Raw genomic sequence first — 14260 nt, forward strand, 5'->3', positions numbered from 1 at the left:
CTCTGATGCCACCTAAGGTCATACCTGAGTGCTGATAATCACCTCAACAAAAACTGGCTTCCTGGGGTGCCACACTCACCACACCCATAGTCCTCCATGCCAAGCTAACCCTCCTGACAACAGCACAAGGTGCTCTGGGCATGGGAGGCAGGGGGCAGATGGTACAAAATGGGTTTGTGAGCAGGAAGGGGGCTGTGAAATCACACAGGCACACACTAAGGGTACCATGGCCCAGCTTCCCCTCCTCTTCAGGCATCTTTGGGCCAATCAACCGGCTGCAGCCTGGCTGGCAGAGTTCCAAGGCAGGATAGGCCCCCGGGGGCAGGACGAATCATAGCTTGAGTCCCAGGAACCTTCCCAACCCTGCCCGGCTTCCTGTGAGGTCTGGCAGAGGCTCCATGCCTAGACTTAGTCCTCCAATGTCTTCCTCTCCCTCCCAGCCTTCGCACCCGCCAGCCCCCTGCGTGCAGCACCCGCCCTGCCTTCTCTGTGTGCTGAATGCCTTCTCACCCTTGCGAGGTTCCCTCCTAGACAGATGCCTCCTTGTCGCTGCGGGGAGCAGCTGGCCCTCCCTCTAGAAGGACGTTTTCCGCATGGTTGAGCTGAAAGCCTGTCTCCCCAGCTGGACTTGGGTTCCTGGGCACCTTTTCTTCCTCAAGGCAAGCATGGACCTGGCACAGAGCTGAACGAATGCATGATGCCTGAAGGTATAAGTGAAGGAGTGATACATGGGAGGGTGGGCGGATGGTTAGATGGATGGATGGATGGAGGAAGAGAGGAAGGGTAGGCGGGTAAAGAGGAGGGTGGGGGGGAAATAGGTGATGGATGGATGAACAGATGAATGGATTCCCTACGGGGCTGGAGGCTGGAGAAGGAAGGCACCTTGACCAGCAAGTATGGGCTTACCCCTCTCTGCCTCTAGAACAGCCTCTTTTTCTAAGAGTTCCACTTCCTCCCATAAGCTGCGACCCCTGCAGAATAGATACAGAGATTTCTTCTGGGTCCCCCCTCTCCCTTTAGCTCCAGGCTTTGCATTTTGGGGGTTCAGATGAGGCAGGAGTAGCTAAAATTTACTAGGCTCCCACTTGTGCCAGGCATTGGGCTATAGATTTCTATAGATATGGACTTATTTAATGAACACAGCACCACAGTTTTATGAGTTAAATTCTCTCATGCCCATTTTACAGCTAAGAAAACAGATTCAGAGAAGCGAAGTGAATTGTGCAAGGTCACACAGCTTATGTTTAGAAAGGATGGGATTTGAACTCAAAACCTGCTCTAGCAGCTGGGGCTGGATGTGCTGAAGGTCAAATGACACTGATGAAACAAGAGACAGGAATGGTAGGCATAGGCACAGCCCCACTCTTGACGCAGGGGCTCTGAGTTCCAGTGCAGATCTGGCGTCTGTTTTACGGGGAGACCCAGATGAGCTCTGTCCCCAGTGTCCCGTGTGGACTTGATGCCCCGGAGGTGTGGAGGATGCATAAACTGAGGGGGAGGCGACAGCTCCTGGCCCTCCCTGCAGGATGCACCCTTACTCTCCCTGCTAGCTGGGGGCCAAAGGGCAGGGTCGCCCATGAGATAATGGTTAACTAGACCTGACACCCCGTCTATAAGGAGCCACACCAGCTGGCCAAGACTCTACAAGATGCAGTGGGTGAAGGTCCTTGTAGGGGTGCTGGGGGCCGCTGCCCTCTTGGGGCTGGGGATCATCCTGGGCCACTTTGCCATCCCCAAAGGGGCTGTCCCGCCAGCCCCCAGCCTCTCAGCCACCCAGGACCTGGACCTGGAGATCCTCGAGACCGTCTTGGGACAACTGGATGCCAGCAGGATCCGGGAGAACCTCAGGTGAGGCCCTTCCACCCACCCCTGCGGTTCCCCCCAGCCCTCCCCTAACCCTGGGCCTTCCCGCCCCCTGCCCCCCGCGCAGGGAGCTCTCCCAGGAGCCGCACCTGGCCTCCAGCCCCCGGGATGAGGCGCTGGTGCAGCTGCTGCTGCGGCGCTGGCGGGATCCAGAGTCCGGCCTGGACTCGGCTGAGGCCGCCACCTACGAAGTGCTGCTGTCGTTCCCTGACCAGAAGCAGCCCAACCGCGTGGCTGTCGGTGAGGCCCTGCTCCTGCCTGGGATGCCTGTTGGGTGGGGTTGTTGGCAGCACAGCCCTGACACCACCCTCCCCACAGTGGGTCCCACTGGGGACATCCTCTTCTCCTGCCGCCAGAGCGAAGAGAACCTGACTGGGGAGCAGGGGGGCCCGGATGTGGTGCCACCGTATGCTGCCTATGCTCCCCCGGGCACCCCACAGGTGGGCCTGGAACACTCCCCACTGCCATGGCCTGGTCCCCTGGCTCCACCCCAGCTTCTCCCATCCTGACTGAGAGGCCTCAAACTGGGGCTCAGCTCCCCTGAGAATTACTCACCTTCACACTCCATTGCTGCTCCTTTCCCCCAACACACAGTCATTCAACAAACACGAATGGCCCCTGCTCAAGGCCAGGCCTGATACGGGGTACCTGGGCACAGAGGAAACCCTGTGACCCCATCCTTGGGGAGCTTACAAGCTCTCTCAGTGAGTTGGGGAAACAGACTGTAAATCCCTTATTTGCCACCCAGCTTCCCTCCCCTTTCCCCACTTGGTCGTCCCTGGGCCTGGCTCTAAGGATCGCCTCCTCTCCGGACTAGGGCCTCCTCGTCTATGCTAATCGGGGCACAGAGGAAGACTTTAAGATGCTACAGACTCAGGGCATCACACTCGGAGGCACCATTGCCCTGACCCGCTTCGGGGGTGCAGGGCGTGGGGCCAAGGTGAGCAGCAGCCTCGGATGCAGAGGGTTGGGTGGGGAGGCGGACCAGCAGTGGACAGGAGAGGTGAGCGGAAGGGGAGAGAGTGGTGGCCCGGCCCTGGGCTCGGGCTGGCAGAGGGGAGCTGTCTGTGCTCTAAGGCTGACATGCCGTGTGACCCTGGATGCCTCCCCCAACCTCTCTGAGCCTTAGGGAATAAAGCGATGGAGGAAACTGGTTTCGGTATTCTGGGAGTCTAAGTCTTCTGTTAAGTAGTTCTGAATATTCAACGGAAATCCCTCCTGCTGCCCCGCCCCCTGCTTCTTTTCAACTCAATGTTTTGACTAAGTATTGCAGGTCGGTGGTTAAAACGTGCTTTTTTAAAAAAACAAAAAAGTATAGAGTGAGAGAAGGGAATAGGGAGTTACTGTTTATTGGGTGCAGAGTCTCAGATCTGCAGGATGAAAGGTCTGGAGAGACGGTGGTGAGGGCTGCACGACGACATGAATGTACTTAATGCCACAACTATACCATTTGAAATGGTTAGGATAGTAAATCTTGTTATGTTACAATGTTTAAGGACGTTCCCACGATAGGAGCTGCTAAACAAACAAACAACAAAGAGACAGACAGAAAAAAAGAGAAATAAAGAAAAGAAAAAAAAGGGAACAGGTATGATGGAATTATGCGGATCATAGCATTTCTGGTTTTAAAAAAAAGTATAGAGTGAAGAAGTTCTCCTGTCATGCCATCCTCTAAAGAGGGAGTCACTTTTAGTTTATGAAATACCTAACCAGAATGCCTTTTGGAGGAAGCACATATGAATATTAATACATATTCATATTTCCCTCTCTTTTTACATAAAAGTAGCTTCCTGTCTCTACTGTCCTGAGCTCTGCTTTTTTCAGCTTAATATATCCTGCAGACCATTCTCTATCGGTACAAAAACTGTGTCCTTGTTCTTTTTATTTTGGTAATGTACCATTTTGTTTTTCTTACGCTAAAACATCTGTAACAGCAAATGTACCACCTGAACCATTTTTAAGCGTACAATGCAGAGGCATTCAGTACATTCATAGTATTGTACAACCACCATTTCCAGAACTCTTTCATCATTCCAAGAGAAATCCTGTGCCCATTAAACAAAAGCTCCCCCCTTCCTCCTCCCCAACACCTGGTAACCTCTCCTTGACTTTCTGTCTCTGAATTTGCCAGTTCTCGGTATCTCCTATGAAAGGAATCGTATATTTGTCTTTTTGTGCCTGGCTTATTCATTTGCATAACTTTTTCAAGGTTCATCAATGCTGTCTCAGAACTTCATTGCTTTTTAAGGCTCAGTAATATTCCCTTGCATGTTATACACTGCATTTTGCTTACCCATTTGTCCATCAATGGACACTGGGGTTGCTCCCACCCTTGGCTGCTGTGACCGTAGGCACACAAGCACATCCTTGCTCTTCCATGCAGCTGCATGCTGTTCCACTGCAGGATGATGTCTGGGCTTATTAACCAGCGCCACTGATGGGCATTGGCTTACCTATGCCTAAGAGTCCTCTGCTATCTCAAGCAGTGCCATGGTAAATGGCTTGTGCAAGCATCAGCCTGCCAGTGGGCAGATAGAACAGTCCTGGCTTCCACTGCAAGGGAAGGTTGGAGCGGAACAGGACGTGCCCTTTCCTACTGAGCCCCTAAATACAGCCTCCTTGCCTCCCACAGGCTGTGAATGCCGCCAAGCATGGGGTGGCTGGGGTGCTGGTATACACAGACCCCGCTGACATCAACGATGGGCAGAGCTCGCCCAGCGAGACCTTCCCTCACTCCTGGCACCTACCTCCCTCGGGGGTGGAGCGAGGCTCCTACTATGAGTATTTTGGGGACCCCCTGACTCCCTACCTTCCAGCCAAACCCTCCTCCTTCCGCCTGGACCCTGCCGCAGCCCCTGGATTTCCCCCAATTCCCACTCAGCCCATTGGCTTTGAGGATGCAAAAGTCCTTCTCTGGTGAGCTTGTGCCCTGGGACCTACTGCCTGCCCTCCAACCGCCCCCACACTTCAACCTCCACACCCGCATTTGCTGAAGGGCCTTTCCCTCCTCCCCAGTAACCTCCAGGGAGCCTCAGCTCCAGCTTCCTGGCAGGGAGCACTCGGCTGTGACTACCGGTTGGGCCCTGGTTTCCAGCCTAACGGTAGATTCCCCGCAGACAGGTGAGATGTCTCCTCCTGGAACTCCTCCCTTTTCTTCCCTTGTTATGCTTCCCTGACCCTGGGTTTCCCCTCTCCTCAGAGGGCCTGGCTTTTCCATTTCTTCTCTTTCCCAACCCCTCCCATGATTCCAAAGACTTGTCTTTGGGGAAGCCAGTGAAACAGCTGGGTAGCCCACAAGGCCCTCTAGGGCCCCCTACCTCCTCTTGGACCTCCACTCTCCTGCCACCTCTCTTTTGAATATATCCACCTCATTTCCAAATCAGCGCCTCTATCCTCGCTGTTCCCTCTGCTGGTAACACCCTTCCCTGCACTCCTGCTCCCGCCATTCCTGGCCTGCACTAACCTCCCCACCTGCCACAGGGTATCCTCTCCCAGGTCAGCTTGCTAGTGTCCTCCCAGGCCCCTCGCCTGCTGCAGCTGTCCCCTCCCCCATGGTCTCTCTCACTCAGGATGGGGCGGCCCCCGAGGTGGGTCCTTGTTTGTCTCAGTCACTGCCCAGAGCCCAGCATGCCAGCGTGCACCAAGGGTCCAGTTGGTACTCAGTGAGCGAGTGAATGGACAGGAGAATTGGAACCAGGAGTGCTGGGTCCTAGCCTTGCTGCCCCTCCTAGCACTTCTGGGCAAGTGATCTTGCCAAGTCCTCTTCTACTCTGGGCCTCCGTTTCCCCTGCCCTGGGTAGGGTGGGAAAGTGGGCAGGGCCAAGACTCTTTTCCTCTTCACTGCCCCCAGCCAGGTGAACGTGAGCGTCCACAACCGCCTGGAGCTGCGGAACTCCTCCAACATCCTGGGGAGCATCCGTGGGGCTGTGGAGCCTGGTGAGCACCCTCTCCTGGCGCCTGCACCCCCAGGACCCTGCCCCGCTCTGCACACCCCTGACCACCCCTGTCCCCCACCCCCACCTGTTTCTGACTCTCTGCTCCTCCCACCAGACCGCTATGTGCTTTATGGAAACCACCGAGACAGCTGGGTACACGGGGCCGTGGACCCCAGCAGTGGCACTGCTGTCCTCCTGGAACTCTCTAGAGTCCTGGGGACCCTACTGAAGAGTGGTGAGGCGGCCCCCTCCCCTGGTACTCCCTGAGCTCGTGGGCATCCCGGTCCACCTCTCCTCTCTCTTCTCTCCTGTACCCTTGTGCTGAGCCTCAGGACCCTGGGGGCAGGCACGGTGGGACACCAGCCCTGGCTCCGCTGGAGGAGCCCAGCAGCTCCTGAGAGCCTCCTGTGGCCCTCCAGTGGAGGGAGGCTGGGTGCCATGGGCAGGGCAGTCCCTGGGCTCTGCTCTCAGGAGCTTCAGCCCAGCTGAGGCAAATGTGTCCCGCCTGCCTGCTGTGTGCCAGGTGAGTTCTAGGCACTGGAGATGCCACAGTGAACACTTAGGAGTTTCTGCATGTGATGACAACTGTGAATATATTCTATAAAAAATATCTAAGGGGCTTTCCAGCTGCAAGCCAGGACTCAGGGAAGCCTCCCCATAGAGGCGGCTGGTGGAGGGCACAGCCTGCGGGAAGGAGGGGCTGGACCAGGTGACAGAGCTCCAGAACCAAGCCACGTGGCCTGACAGCCCAGCTGGGAACGGAGGAATTCAGTTCAAGGGTGGGAAAGATGGTGAAGGGTTTTAATCAAAAGGGCGACATACTTGGGTCCACATTTTAAACAGCTTCTTGTGCTACAGGGCCAGGAGGGATGGTGGGGCTTGGACCAGGGTGGGGGCAGTGGGAAGCAGACAGTGTGAAGACCTTGGGGTCTGTTGGTGACAGGTGAAGAAAAGCATGGGTGGAGGGCTCCCGGATTTCTGATTTCTGGTCTGAGCAGCCCAGGGGAGTGGGCAAGCAGGCAGTTGAAAGTGCTGATGTCCAGGTCAGAAAAGAGACTGCAGAGATAAACTGGGGAGTTGGCGGCATAAATGGTATATGGAACCATAGGTGTGCTTGAGATCCAGTGAGAAGGAGCAGGAGGCTGGCAAACTTGTGTAGAAAGGCTGAGTTGTTGACTCTACTCCCTTTGGTAGGGCAGGAACTTCTCTGTATTGCTGCTCAAGGGTTTGATTTTTGATGTAATTTCAGACTTAACAAAAGAGTTGCAAAAATAATACCAAAAAGCCTCATATACCCTTTGCACAGATACTCCTAATATTAATGTTTGTTTTACCATGTTTGCTCGATCTATCTTTATATTTTTTTCTGAAGTGCTTAACGATGCAGAAATGCTGCACCTTTGCACATAAACACATTACTGTATATTTCCTTTAAAAAAAGGACATTTTCTTTCACAACCAGAGTACGATGATCAGAATCAGGAAATCAGGAAATTAACAATTTTGCCAATTTTTCCTACAATAACCTTAAGAGCAAAAGAATTTCCTGGTCCAAGAACTGATCCAGTACCACACACTCCAGGTGACAGTTGCATGTGTAATCTGGAACAGTTCCTTAGATGTTCTTTGTCTTTCGTGATCCTGGTATTATTTTGAATGTTCCTTGGTTTGGGTTTGTCTGATTAGGTTGAGGTAATGAATTTTCGGCAGGAAAGTGTGGGAATTTGTCATTGCAAGCATGTGATCATTTTATACTTAAAAAAATTTCATTTACAATAAAAAGATGAGGAATGATCAAAGGGACTGAGTTGCAGCGAGACTGGGAACACACCCAGGAGCATGAATCGGGTGAAGGGGAATCTGGAAAAGGTGAGGGAACAAGCCAGAACCGCGGAGGCTTCTGGGAAGTAGCTGGGGACTGTGGCGAGGGCAGTGTGGGCATAGAGAACGGAGATGGAAGGCAGGCTGCAGGATGCTAGGAGGCAATGTGGGGCACTGGTCAAGCTCCTGGGCTCTGGAGCCAGACCCTGGACCTGAACCCTTGCTCTGATGCCTATCAGCTGTGTAACCCTGGGCATAGTCATTTAACTTCTCTGTGGTTCAGTGTTCTCGACTATGAAATGGGAGTCTCTCCCTAAAAGCGTTATTGTAAGAATTGGCTACATATGGATAATGCCCTAAGGAGAACATGGATGTATTATATCACCAAGTGAAGAAAGTTATGCCAAGGCTTGCACGGAATGTATGGAAGAGAGATCGGAGGTGGAGTCTCAGGAGGTCTTCTCAAAGCACACCTGTACGGAGCAGAGGGAGGCAGGGCTCTCGGTCGGGAACCACCTGACAGGGAGGCTGGCAGGGGGAGCAGTGCTGGGGGAGTGGTACAGAAGAGGAGGGGGCTGGAAACGGAGGACGGAGCCTCCAGGAAGGCTTGGCTGCAGAGGTGCTAGCACCTACCTCTTGTCACCGTCTGCCCGCCGCTTTGAGCCTTCCTTCCCCTCCGCGTTCCCAATCTTCCCCCTAAGCCACCCCAAGATCCGGGGGAATCCAGCCCTCCAGCCCTTTATTCTCCCCAGGCACTTGGCGTCCCCGCAGATCAGTCGTGTTTGCGAGCTGGGGGGCAGAGGAGTTTGGGCTCATTGGCTCCACGGAGTTCACGGAGGTGAGAGGGCCTCGCCGGGTCGGCGGCGGAGGGGACTTCTGGGGCGGGGCACCGCCGGGCTGACGGCGCCCCTCCCACGCGCAGGAGTTCTTCTGCAAGCTGCGGGAGCGCACCGTGGCCTACATCAACGTGGACATCTCGGTGTTTGGTATGCGGGCGGCTGGGCTGTTGGGGAGAAGAGGTAAACGAACGGGCTGGAGCCCTAAGACAGTCTTTGTTGGATCCTCCCACAGCCAACACCACCCTGAGGGCGCAGGGGACGCCTCCGGTCCAGAGCGTCATCTTCTCTGCAGCCAAACAGGTGGAAGGAGGAGGGGCTGGAGGGGCAGGGGCGGGGCCAGACGGGGGCTGGCCTTGTGGAACGCGCAACGCTGTATAGACTGGAGACTTCGGTGGGCGGAGCGCCCCTCCTGGATGTTGGGCCTGGGGAGGGCTGGTCCCGAGACTAGATTCCCCTCCCGGTCAGATCCTCGCACCAGGCCCCGGCAGCCTCAGCATCTACGACAACTGGATCCGGTATTTCAACCGTAGCAGTCCAGCGTACGGCCTGGTCCCCAGGTGAGCCCAAGGCCGAGACTGGGGCCCCGGGCGGGTGGACTGGCCTAGCGCCCTCCAGCCCGACCTCATCTTCCTTCCCGCAGCCTGGGCTCTCTGGGAGCTGGCAGCGACTACGCACCCTTCATTCACTACCTGGGCATCTCCTCCATGGACATTGCCTACACCTATGATCGAGTAAGCGGGTGCCCCTCCATCCCCCAAGTTGGTACCTTGCTCTGCCAGCACCCTCCTCCCCTTCGGGCTTCTCTAGTGCAGACTGAATTCGGCTTCATCATTCAGTAGCTGTGCTACCTTGACCAAATTTCTTCTCTTCACTGAGCGTCTGTTTACACTAATCTACGTTATTTTATCAAATTTAAGATACTACTAATTGTAAGATGCACCATTATACTATTCAGGAGGGGGAAAAAAAACCCACTGCCAATAGTTGTAGGATGACAACATCAACTGTAAGATGCATCCTGATTCCGGGGATCCCGAGGTAAAATTGAAATGTTTACCCTGGAATAGATTAAATAGTATAAAATGGAATGGTTCATAGCATCGCATGAAGCTGAAATGGGATAAGGGATGCAGAATGCTCAGTCTGTGTCTCCTCTTGATGTTACAAGGAGTGCTCTTTCCCTCTCATGGCCAAGCCGCTGGGTGGTGGGGCTAGGATTTGAGTCCTCCTAACTCCAAAGCCACAGGCTCTTCTCCTTCATGTGAAGCAGGAAACTGGCACCTGATACTTATTACTTATGTGATGTCAGGTGAGTTACTTAACCTCTCTGAGCCTCAGTTTCCTCTTCTGTAAAGTGGGAGTTCTAGAACCTATCTCATGGATGTGGCAATGATTTGAAATCCTGCCCCAACATTGTAGCTCACTGTAGGTATTCCTCCTCTCACTACCCACCCCAAGCCCGTCACCTCTGGACTTTTTTCCCCCAGAGCAAGACCTCAGCCCGGATCTATCCCACCTATCACACAGCCTTTGACACCTTTGGTTACGTGGACAAGTTTGTGGACCCTGGTGAGAAGGGGGCAAGGTGCATCCTGACACCCCTGGACAAGTGTGGGCTGAAGATCCAGCCCTGGCCTTGTCACCCTCCCTGCAGGCTTCAGCAGCCACCAGGCTGTGGCCCGGACAGCAGGGAGCGTGCTTCTGCGGCTCAGTGACAGCCTCTTCCTGCCTCTCAATGTCAGTGACTATAGTGACACCCTCCGCAGCTTCCTGCAGGCTGCCCAGCAGGACCTCGGGGTCCTGTTGGAGAAGCACAGCATCAGCCTAGGTACAGAGCTGCCTTGACATTGGGGCATGGGGAACCCCACACTCCCAAGGCTGAGATGCTGCCTGTTCCCCACAGGGCCTCTGGTAACTGCAGTGGAGAAGTTCGAGGGGGCGGCCGCAGCCTTGGGCCAGCACTTATCAGCGTTGCAGAAGGGCACCCCTGAGTGAGCAAGGGCAGCAAGCAGGTGTCTGGGAGGGTGGCATCCAGGGGAGGTTGCAGGCTAGCAGCTGGGCTGCTGGCTCCAGAGTGACCAGAAGGTCCTGCCACCTCCAGCCCCCTGCAGGTCCGGATGCTCAATGACCAGCTGATGCTCTTGGAACGGAGCTTCCTGAACCCACAGGCCTTCCCTGAAGAACACTACTACAGGTGAGCCTGTCCCAAAGCTCTTGGGAGGTGCAGAGGGGTGAGGCTGGGCAGTGGCACTCACCTGAGGGAGAACATCAGAGCTCTGCTGGCCTTTAAGAACACAGCACAGCCCCTTGACACAGCTAGGAAATCAGGCTCAAAAGAGGGAGGCAAGTCGGTCAAGGTCATCCTAGGACTAGAAGCTGTATCTCCTTCCACCACCTCAGCTTTCGGAAGTAGTGGGAAGATGCTTCTGTGTCTAGCTGTACGCAGGAGCTGAGCCCATTCCAAGCTGAGACTCTCCTTTCCTGGCCCCAAATGACCCTGCTTCTCCTCCATTTCTCCTGTCAGCCATGTGCTCTGGGCACCCCGCACTGGCTCTGTAGCCACGTTCCCAGGCTTGGCCAATGCCTGCTCGCGGGCCATGAACACAGGCCTTGGATCTGCAGCCTGGGCTGAGGTACAGAGGCAGCTCAGCATCTTGGTGGCAGCCCTGGAGGGCGCGGCAGCCATCCTGAGGCCTGTGGCTGACCTCTAACCCCAGCCTTCATTCCTCAACTCCCCACCAGCCTTCACCATCACCCTCTCCCATTCCAGTTTTCTTTGGGGGTGTCCCTGTCTCCCCTGAGGCTAGGACAAGGCATGACCATGGGACCCTCTCAAGCTTCTATGGCAAGACCTCAGGGTGCCACCAGCTGTGGACATCTGAGGGCAGTGACAAGCTCTGGATGGAAATCTCCCACATCCTGGCTCTTGGTTGCCAGAGGATGAAGGAGACAGGATGGTGGGGAATGGCAGGGAATGGCAAAGCCACCAACTGCCCTTAGTGGGAGGTGGGTAAGGATAGGATGCACAATGCCAACTTCAGATGCCAGCTCAGGGACCACCAGTGCCAGCCCTCGGGACCAGCAGGGAAACTGAGGCCCAGGGTAGACAGGGCTTTGCCCAGTTTGGGTTCCTTTCCCTCCATATCCCTAGTGTGTCTTAACTCCTCCCTGCCCTCCCCCAAATAAATCAAGCCTAACTACTGATCCTTCAAAACCAGTTCTTTCATTGTGTAGAAATCATGAAAAAAGGACCCATGTGCTCAGACCCAGTTCTGGGCTCTGGGAAACTCATGCTGGGGCCTTGGGCCTGGTCACAGCCTCATCTTCCTCTTCTGCCATCACCACCTCCTCCAGGGTGCGCCCTCCAAGTTTGCTCCCCACCAACACTTCGCAGGTCCCGGCAGGTGGCAGTCCCTCCTCAGTGTAGCGACCCCTCAGGAACACAACTCTCCCCTGTCCATCCACGTCCAGTCCGTGGGTCTGACACAGGTCCTGTGCCTCCTCGGGGCCATCCAAGGCCAACAGGTGGACCATGAAGCCCAGGGGCACAGTCTGGCCCTTGGGGGTGCTCAGGGCACGAGCGAGACGGGCCAGGGCTCCACGGCGGGCACGGCCCACGTGGCACTGCACAGCGCAACTCTGCAGGTAGGGCAGGATCCTGAGCAGGCGGAACAGGCGGGCGGCATTGCCTTCGCGGAAGGCCGAATCCACAGCCAAGGCCATGCGCAGGGCCGGGCAGGAACGCAGGGCAGCGGGCAGTTGCAGAACCTCACGAAGGGCCTCCACCGAGCCTGTGAGGGCAGGAGGCCAGGATGAGAAGGCCAGGTCCCTCCGAGATCAGGCCCACCTTCCCTTCCATCCTCTGGGCTACCTGCTCCTGTCCTCAGCCACGCTCACCTCCGCCCTGGGTACCGCCTACCTTCCGCTCTAGCTACGTCACTAGGCCAAGCCCACCGAAATTCCCTCCCACTTTGTCTGTCAGGTCCTTTCTGAGCCGCAGCTGAATGAATTGCCAGAGCCCCTTCAAAGTCTGGATCTTCACAATAAAGTGAGGCAGTGCTTGTAGGCCCAGATAATCTACTGACTTGCCTGAGGCTGTCCTAGAGTTTGTATGTAGTAGAACCTGGCCCAACTAAATTCAAGTTTTCTGACTTCAAACCCAGCCCTCTCTCCACTGCCCTAGCTGCCCCACAGATTAGGGAGGGGGCTCTGCCACACTTTCCTCCCCTCCGCCTGGTAAGGCCATTTCTTCAAGAAGATTCTGTCCCTGCTTCCCTTCCGGTACAATCATGGACACTGGCCCTGTGGCTTCTTTGAAACACTGACTGAACTGGAGGTTAAAAAACGTTTCAAAGTCACTACCTAGACCAACTTTCCTGTTCCAACCCCGTCCCCTCCGCTTTAATGGAGAAAACTAAGCCCTAGATATGGGAAGGGACAGACCAGAAGGCCCACTTTGGGGCTGGGTGCATTTACTTGACACACATTTAGGGATCAGGGACAAAGCTAGTGGTGTGAATTTAAAGCTTCTCTTTCCTTCCCTGGCCTGCACTGTCCACATGGCGGACGCCTCTTCCCTCCCGCTCTGCGCCGCTGCTGGGACCCCGACTCACCTAGGTTATAGAGCAGAAAGAGACCCTGGAAGGCAGCCTGGTGGGGGTGCGGCCCGGCGCCCTGGGCGTAGCAGCGCCGCAGCGAACCGAAGCCTTCCTGCACCTGAACCTGCAGCAGCACTGGGTCCGCTGGCCCGCTCGCTGAGTCGGGCCCGAGCCGTGCCACGACTGCCAGCAACACAGCCAGGGCCGCCTCCAGCACCACTGCCGCCTCGACGTCGCCCACGCCTTGTAGGGCCAGATCTAGTCGCACAGAGCGCACCCGGTCCGCCACGAAGTTGGCCACCTCGGCGCGGGAGGCATCGGCGCGCTCCGCCACCTCGCTGGCCAGGTAGCGCACGGTGGCCAGCAGCACGGACGGCGGACGCAGCTGGCTTGATGGGGGCCGGGCCTTGCCGGCGGCCGGCCGGCTGTACTCCTTCACCGATCGCTGCGGGTCGGCGCGGGGACGGTCCTCGTGGCACCCCGGTGCCACCTCGAAGCGGTGCAGGCGGTGCTCCTTTTCCCTCTGGGAGCGCTCGGCGGCCGGGCACATGTCCGGGCACGTGCCCATGGGCAGCTCGCAGCCAGACATGGGTGGACTGGGGGAAGAGGATGGGCGCTCAGCAGCATCCCGGGGACAGCGGCGGCCACTCGCCCCATTCTGCAGGAGGGTTCGCGGAGGCCTGCCGAGTACCGGCGGAGGCGGGGCGGGGCCGATAACGGCCGGGCCCCACCTTCCCGACCCGGTCTTAACGTCCCTGCCACCCGTCTGACCGTCGCCATCCTCTCACCGAGTTCTGTCACCTCCCACAAGACTCGAGCAGGTCTCCGGAGACGCACTGCGCTGAATTTCAGCGCCGCCACCTCTGCGCCGCCCCCTCAGACCTGACAATGCCCCCCACAAGACGCCGCGTACAGGTCTGGGCCGCTCCCAAGATGCACCGGTTTCGGGGCCCCTTCTGCAACGAATCGCTTTGTAGGAGGGGCGGGGCAAGAGAGGAGCCACGCCTCCCAGGCTTCGGACCATTGATCAGCCGCCGTTTGGCTTTAGGCATCCCCCCAAAAATGAGTACGCCCCTCTCCTTTGGTTTCCCCTGCATATCTTCCACCAAACAACCTGGCTCAATCGGCCTTTCTCCACTGTTTCCATGGAGACCATTCTCCCCATTTTCTAGATCTGGGGTCAGCAAATTTTTTCTGCAAAAGG

At 56.3% G+C, this 14260-nt stretch overlaps 2 protein-coding genes across 3 annotated transcripts; one reads left to right on the forward strand and one right to left on the reverse strand.

Annotated features, from left to right (window-relative positions):
* Positions 1-1631: 1631 nt before the first annotated feature.
* NAALADL1 (N-acetylated alpha-linked acidic dipeptidase like 1) lies at positions 1632-11170 on the forward strand. 2 transcript variants are annotated; one of them, XR_008999145.1, is made up of 18 exons: positions 1632-1848; positions 1931-2103; positions 2182-2303; positions 2681-2803; positions 4496-4779; positions 4879-4983; positions 5714-5799; positions 5914-6033; positions 8372-8457; positions 8542-8605; positions 8691-8758; positions 8924-9015; positions 9099-9189; positions 9946-10027; positions 10113-10286; positions 10362-10470; positions 10560-10652; positions 10983-10998. XR_008999145.1 is itself a non-coding variant. In XM_036928066.2 (18 exons), exons 1-18 carry the CDS (start codon positions 1649-1651, stop codon positions 11167-11169), a joined length of 2238 nt encoding a protein of 745 aa, XP_036783961.2. In that variant the 5' UTR covers positions 1634-1648; the 3' UTR covers position 11170. The 2 variants fall into 2 exon arrangements, 1 of the variants encoding a protein (XP_036783961.2); XM_036928066.2 differs by having other exon boundaries at positions 1634-1848; positions 10362-10449; positions 10983-11170.
* A 472-nt stretch (positions 11171-11642) lies between these two features.
* Positions 11643-14201, reverse strand: SAC3D1 (SAC3 domain containing 1). The gene is made up of 3 exons (XM_036928391.2): positions 13845-14201; positions 13072-13652; positions 11643-12249 (listed from the first exon to the last, which is right to left on the reverse strand). Exons 1-3 carry the CDS (start codon positions 14078-14080, stop codon positions 11747-11749), a joined length of 1320 nt encoding a protein of 439 aa, XP_036784286.2. The 5' UTR covers positions 14081-14201; the 3' UTR covers positions 11643-11746.
* Between the last annotated feature and the right edge of the window lie 59 nt (positions 14202-14260).

Source organism: Manis pentadactyla, chromosome 9 (assembly GCF_030020395.1).
Source record: "Manis pentadactyla isolate mManPen7 chromosome 9, mManPen7.hap1, whole genome shotgun sequence".
Lineage (NCBI taxonomy): Eukaryota > Metazoa > Chordata > Mammalia > Pholidota > Manidae > Manis > Manis pentadactyla.

Bases quoted from the DNA above. Each gene is read 5' to 3' on its own strand.
- NAALADL1 (XM_036928066.2), top strand. From the start codon at position 1,649: ATGCAGTGGGTGAAGGTCCTTGTAGGGGTGCTGGGGGCCGCTGCCCTC. The intron at 2,804-4,495 runs GTGAGCAGCAGC...TGCCTCCCACAG, and splicing joins GTGCAGGGCGTGGGGCCAAG to GCTGTGAATGCCGCCAAGCA. The intron at 8,458-8,541 runs GTGAGAGGGCCT...TCCCACGCGCAG, and splicing joins GCTCCACGGAGTTCACGGAG to GAGTTCTTCTGCAAGCTGCG.
- SAC3D1 (XM_036928391.2), bottom strand. From the start codon at position 14,080: ATGGTCCGAAGCCTGGGAGGCGTGGCTCCTCTCTTGCCCCGCCCCTCC. The intron at 13,653-13,844 runs GTGAGAGGATGG...CTCTTCCCCCAG, and splicing joins GTGGGAGGTGACAGAACTCG to TCCACCCATGTCTGGCTGCG. The intron at 12,250-13,071 runs GTGAGTCGGGGT...CTGCCCTCACAG, and splicing joins CTTTCTGCTCTATAACCTAG to GCTCGGTGGAGGCCCTTCGT.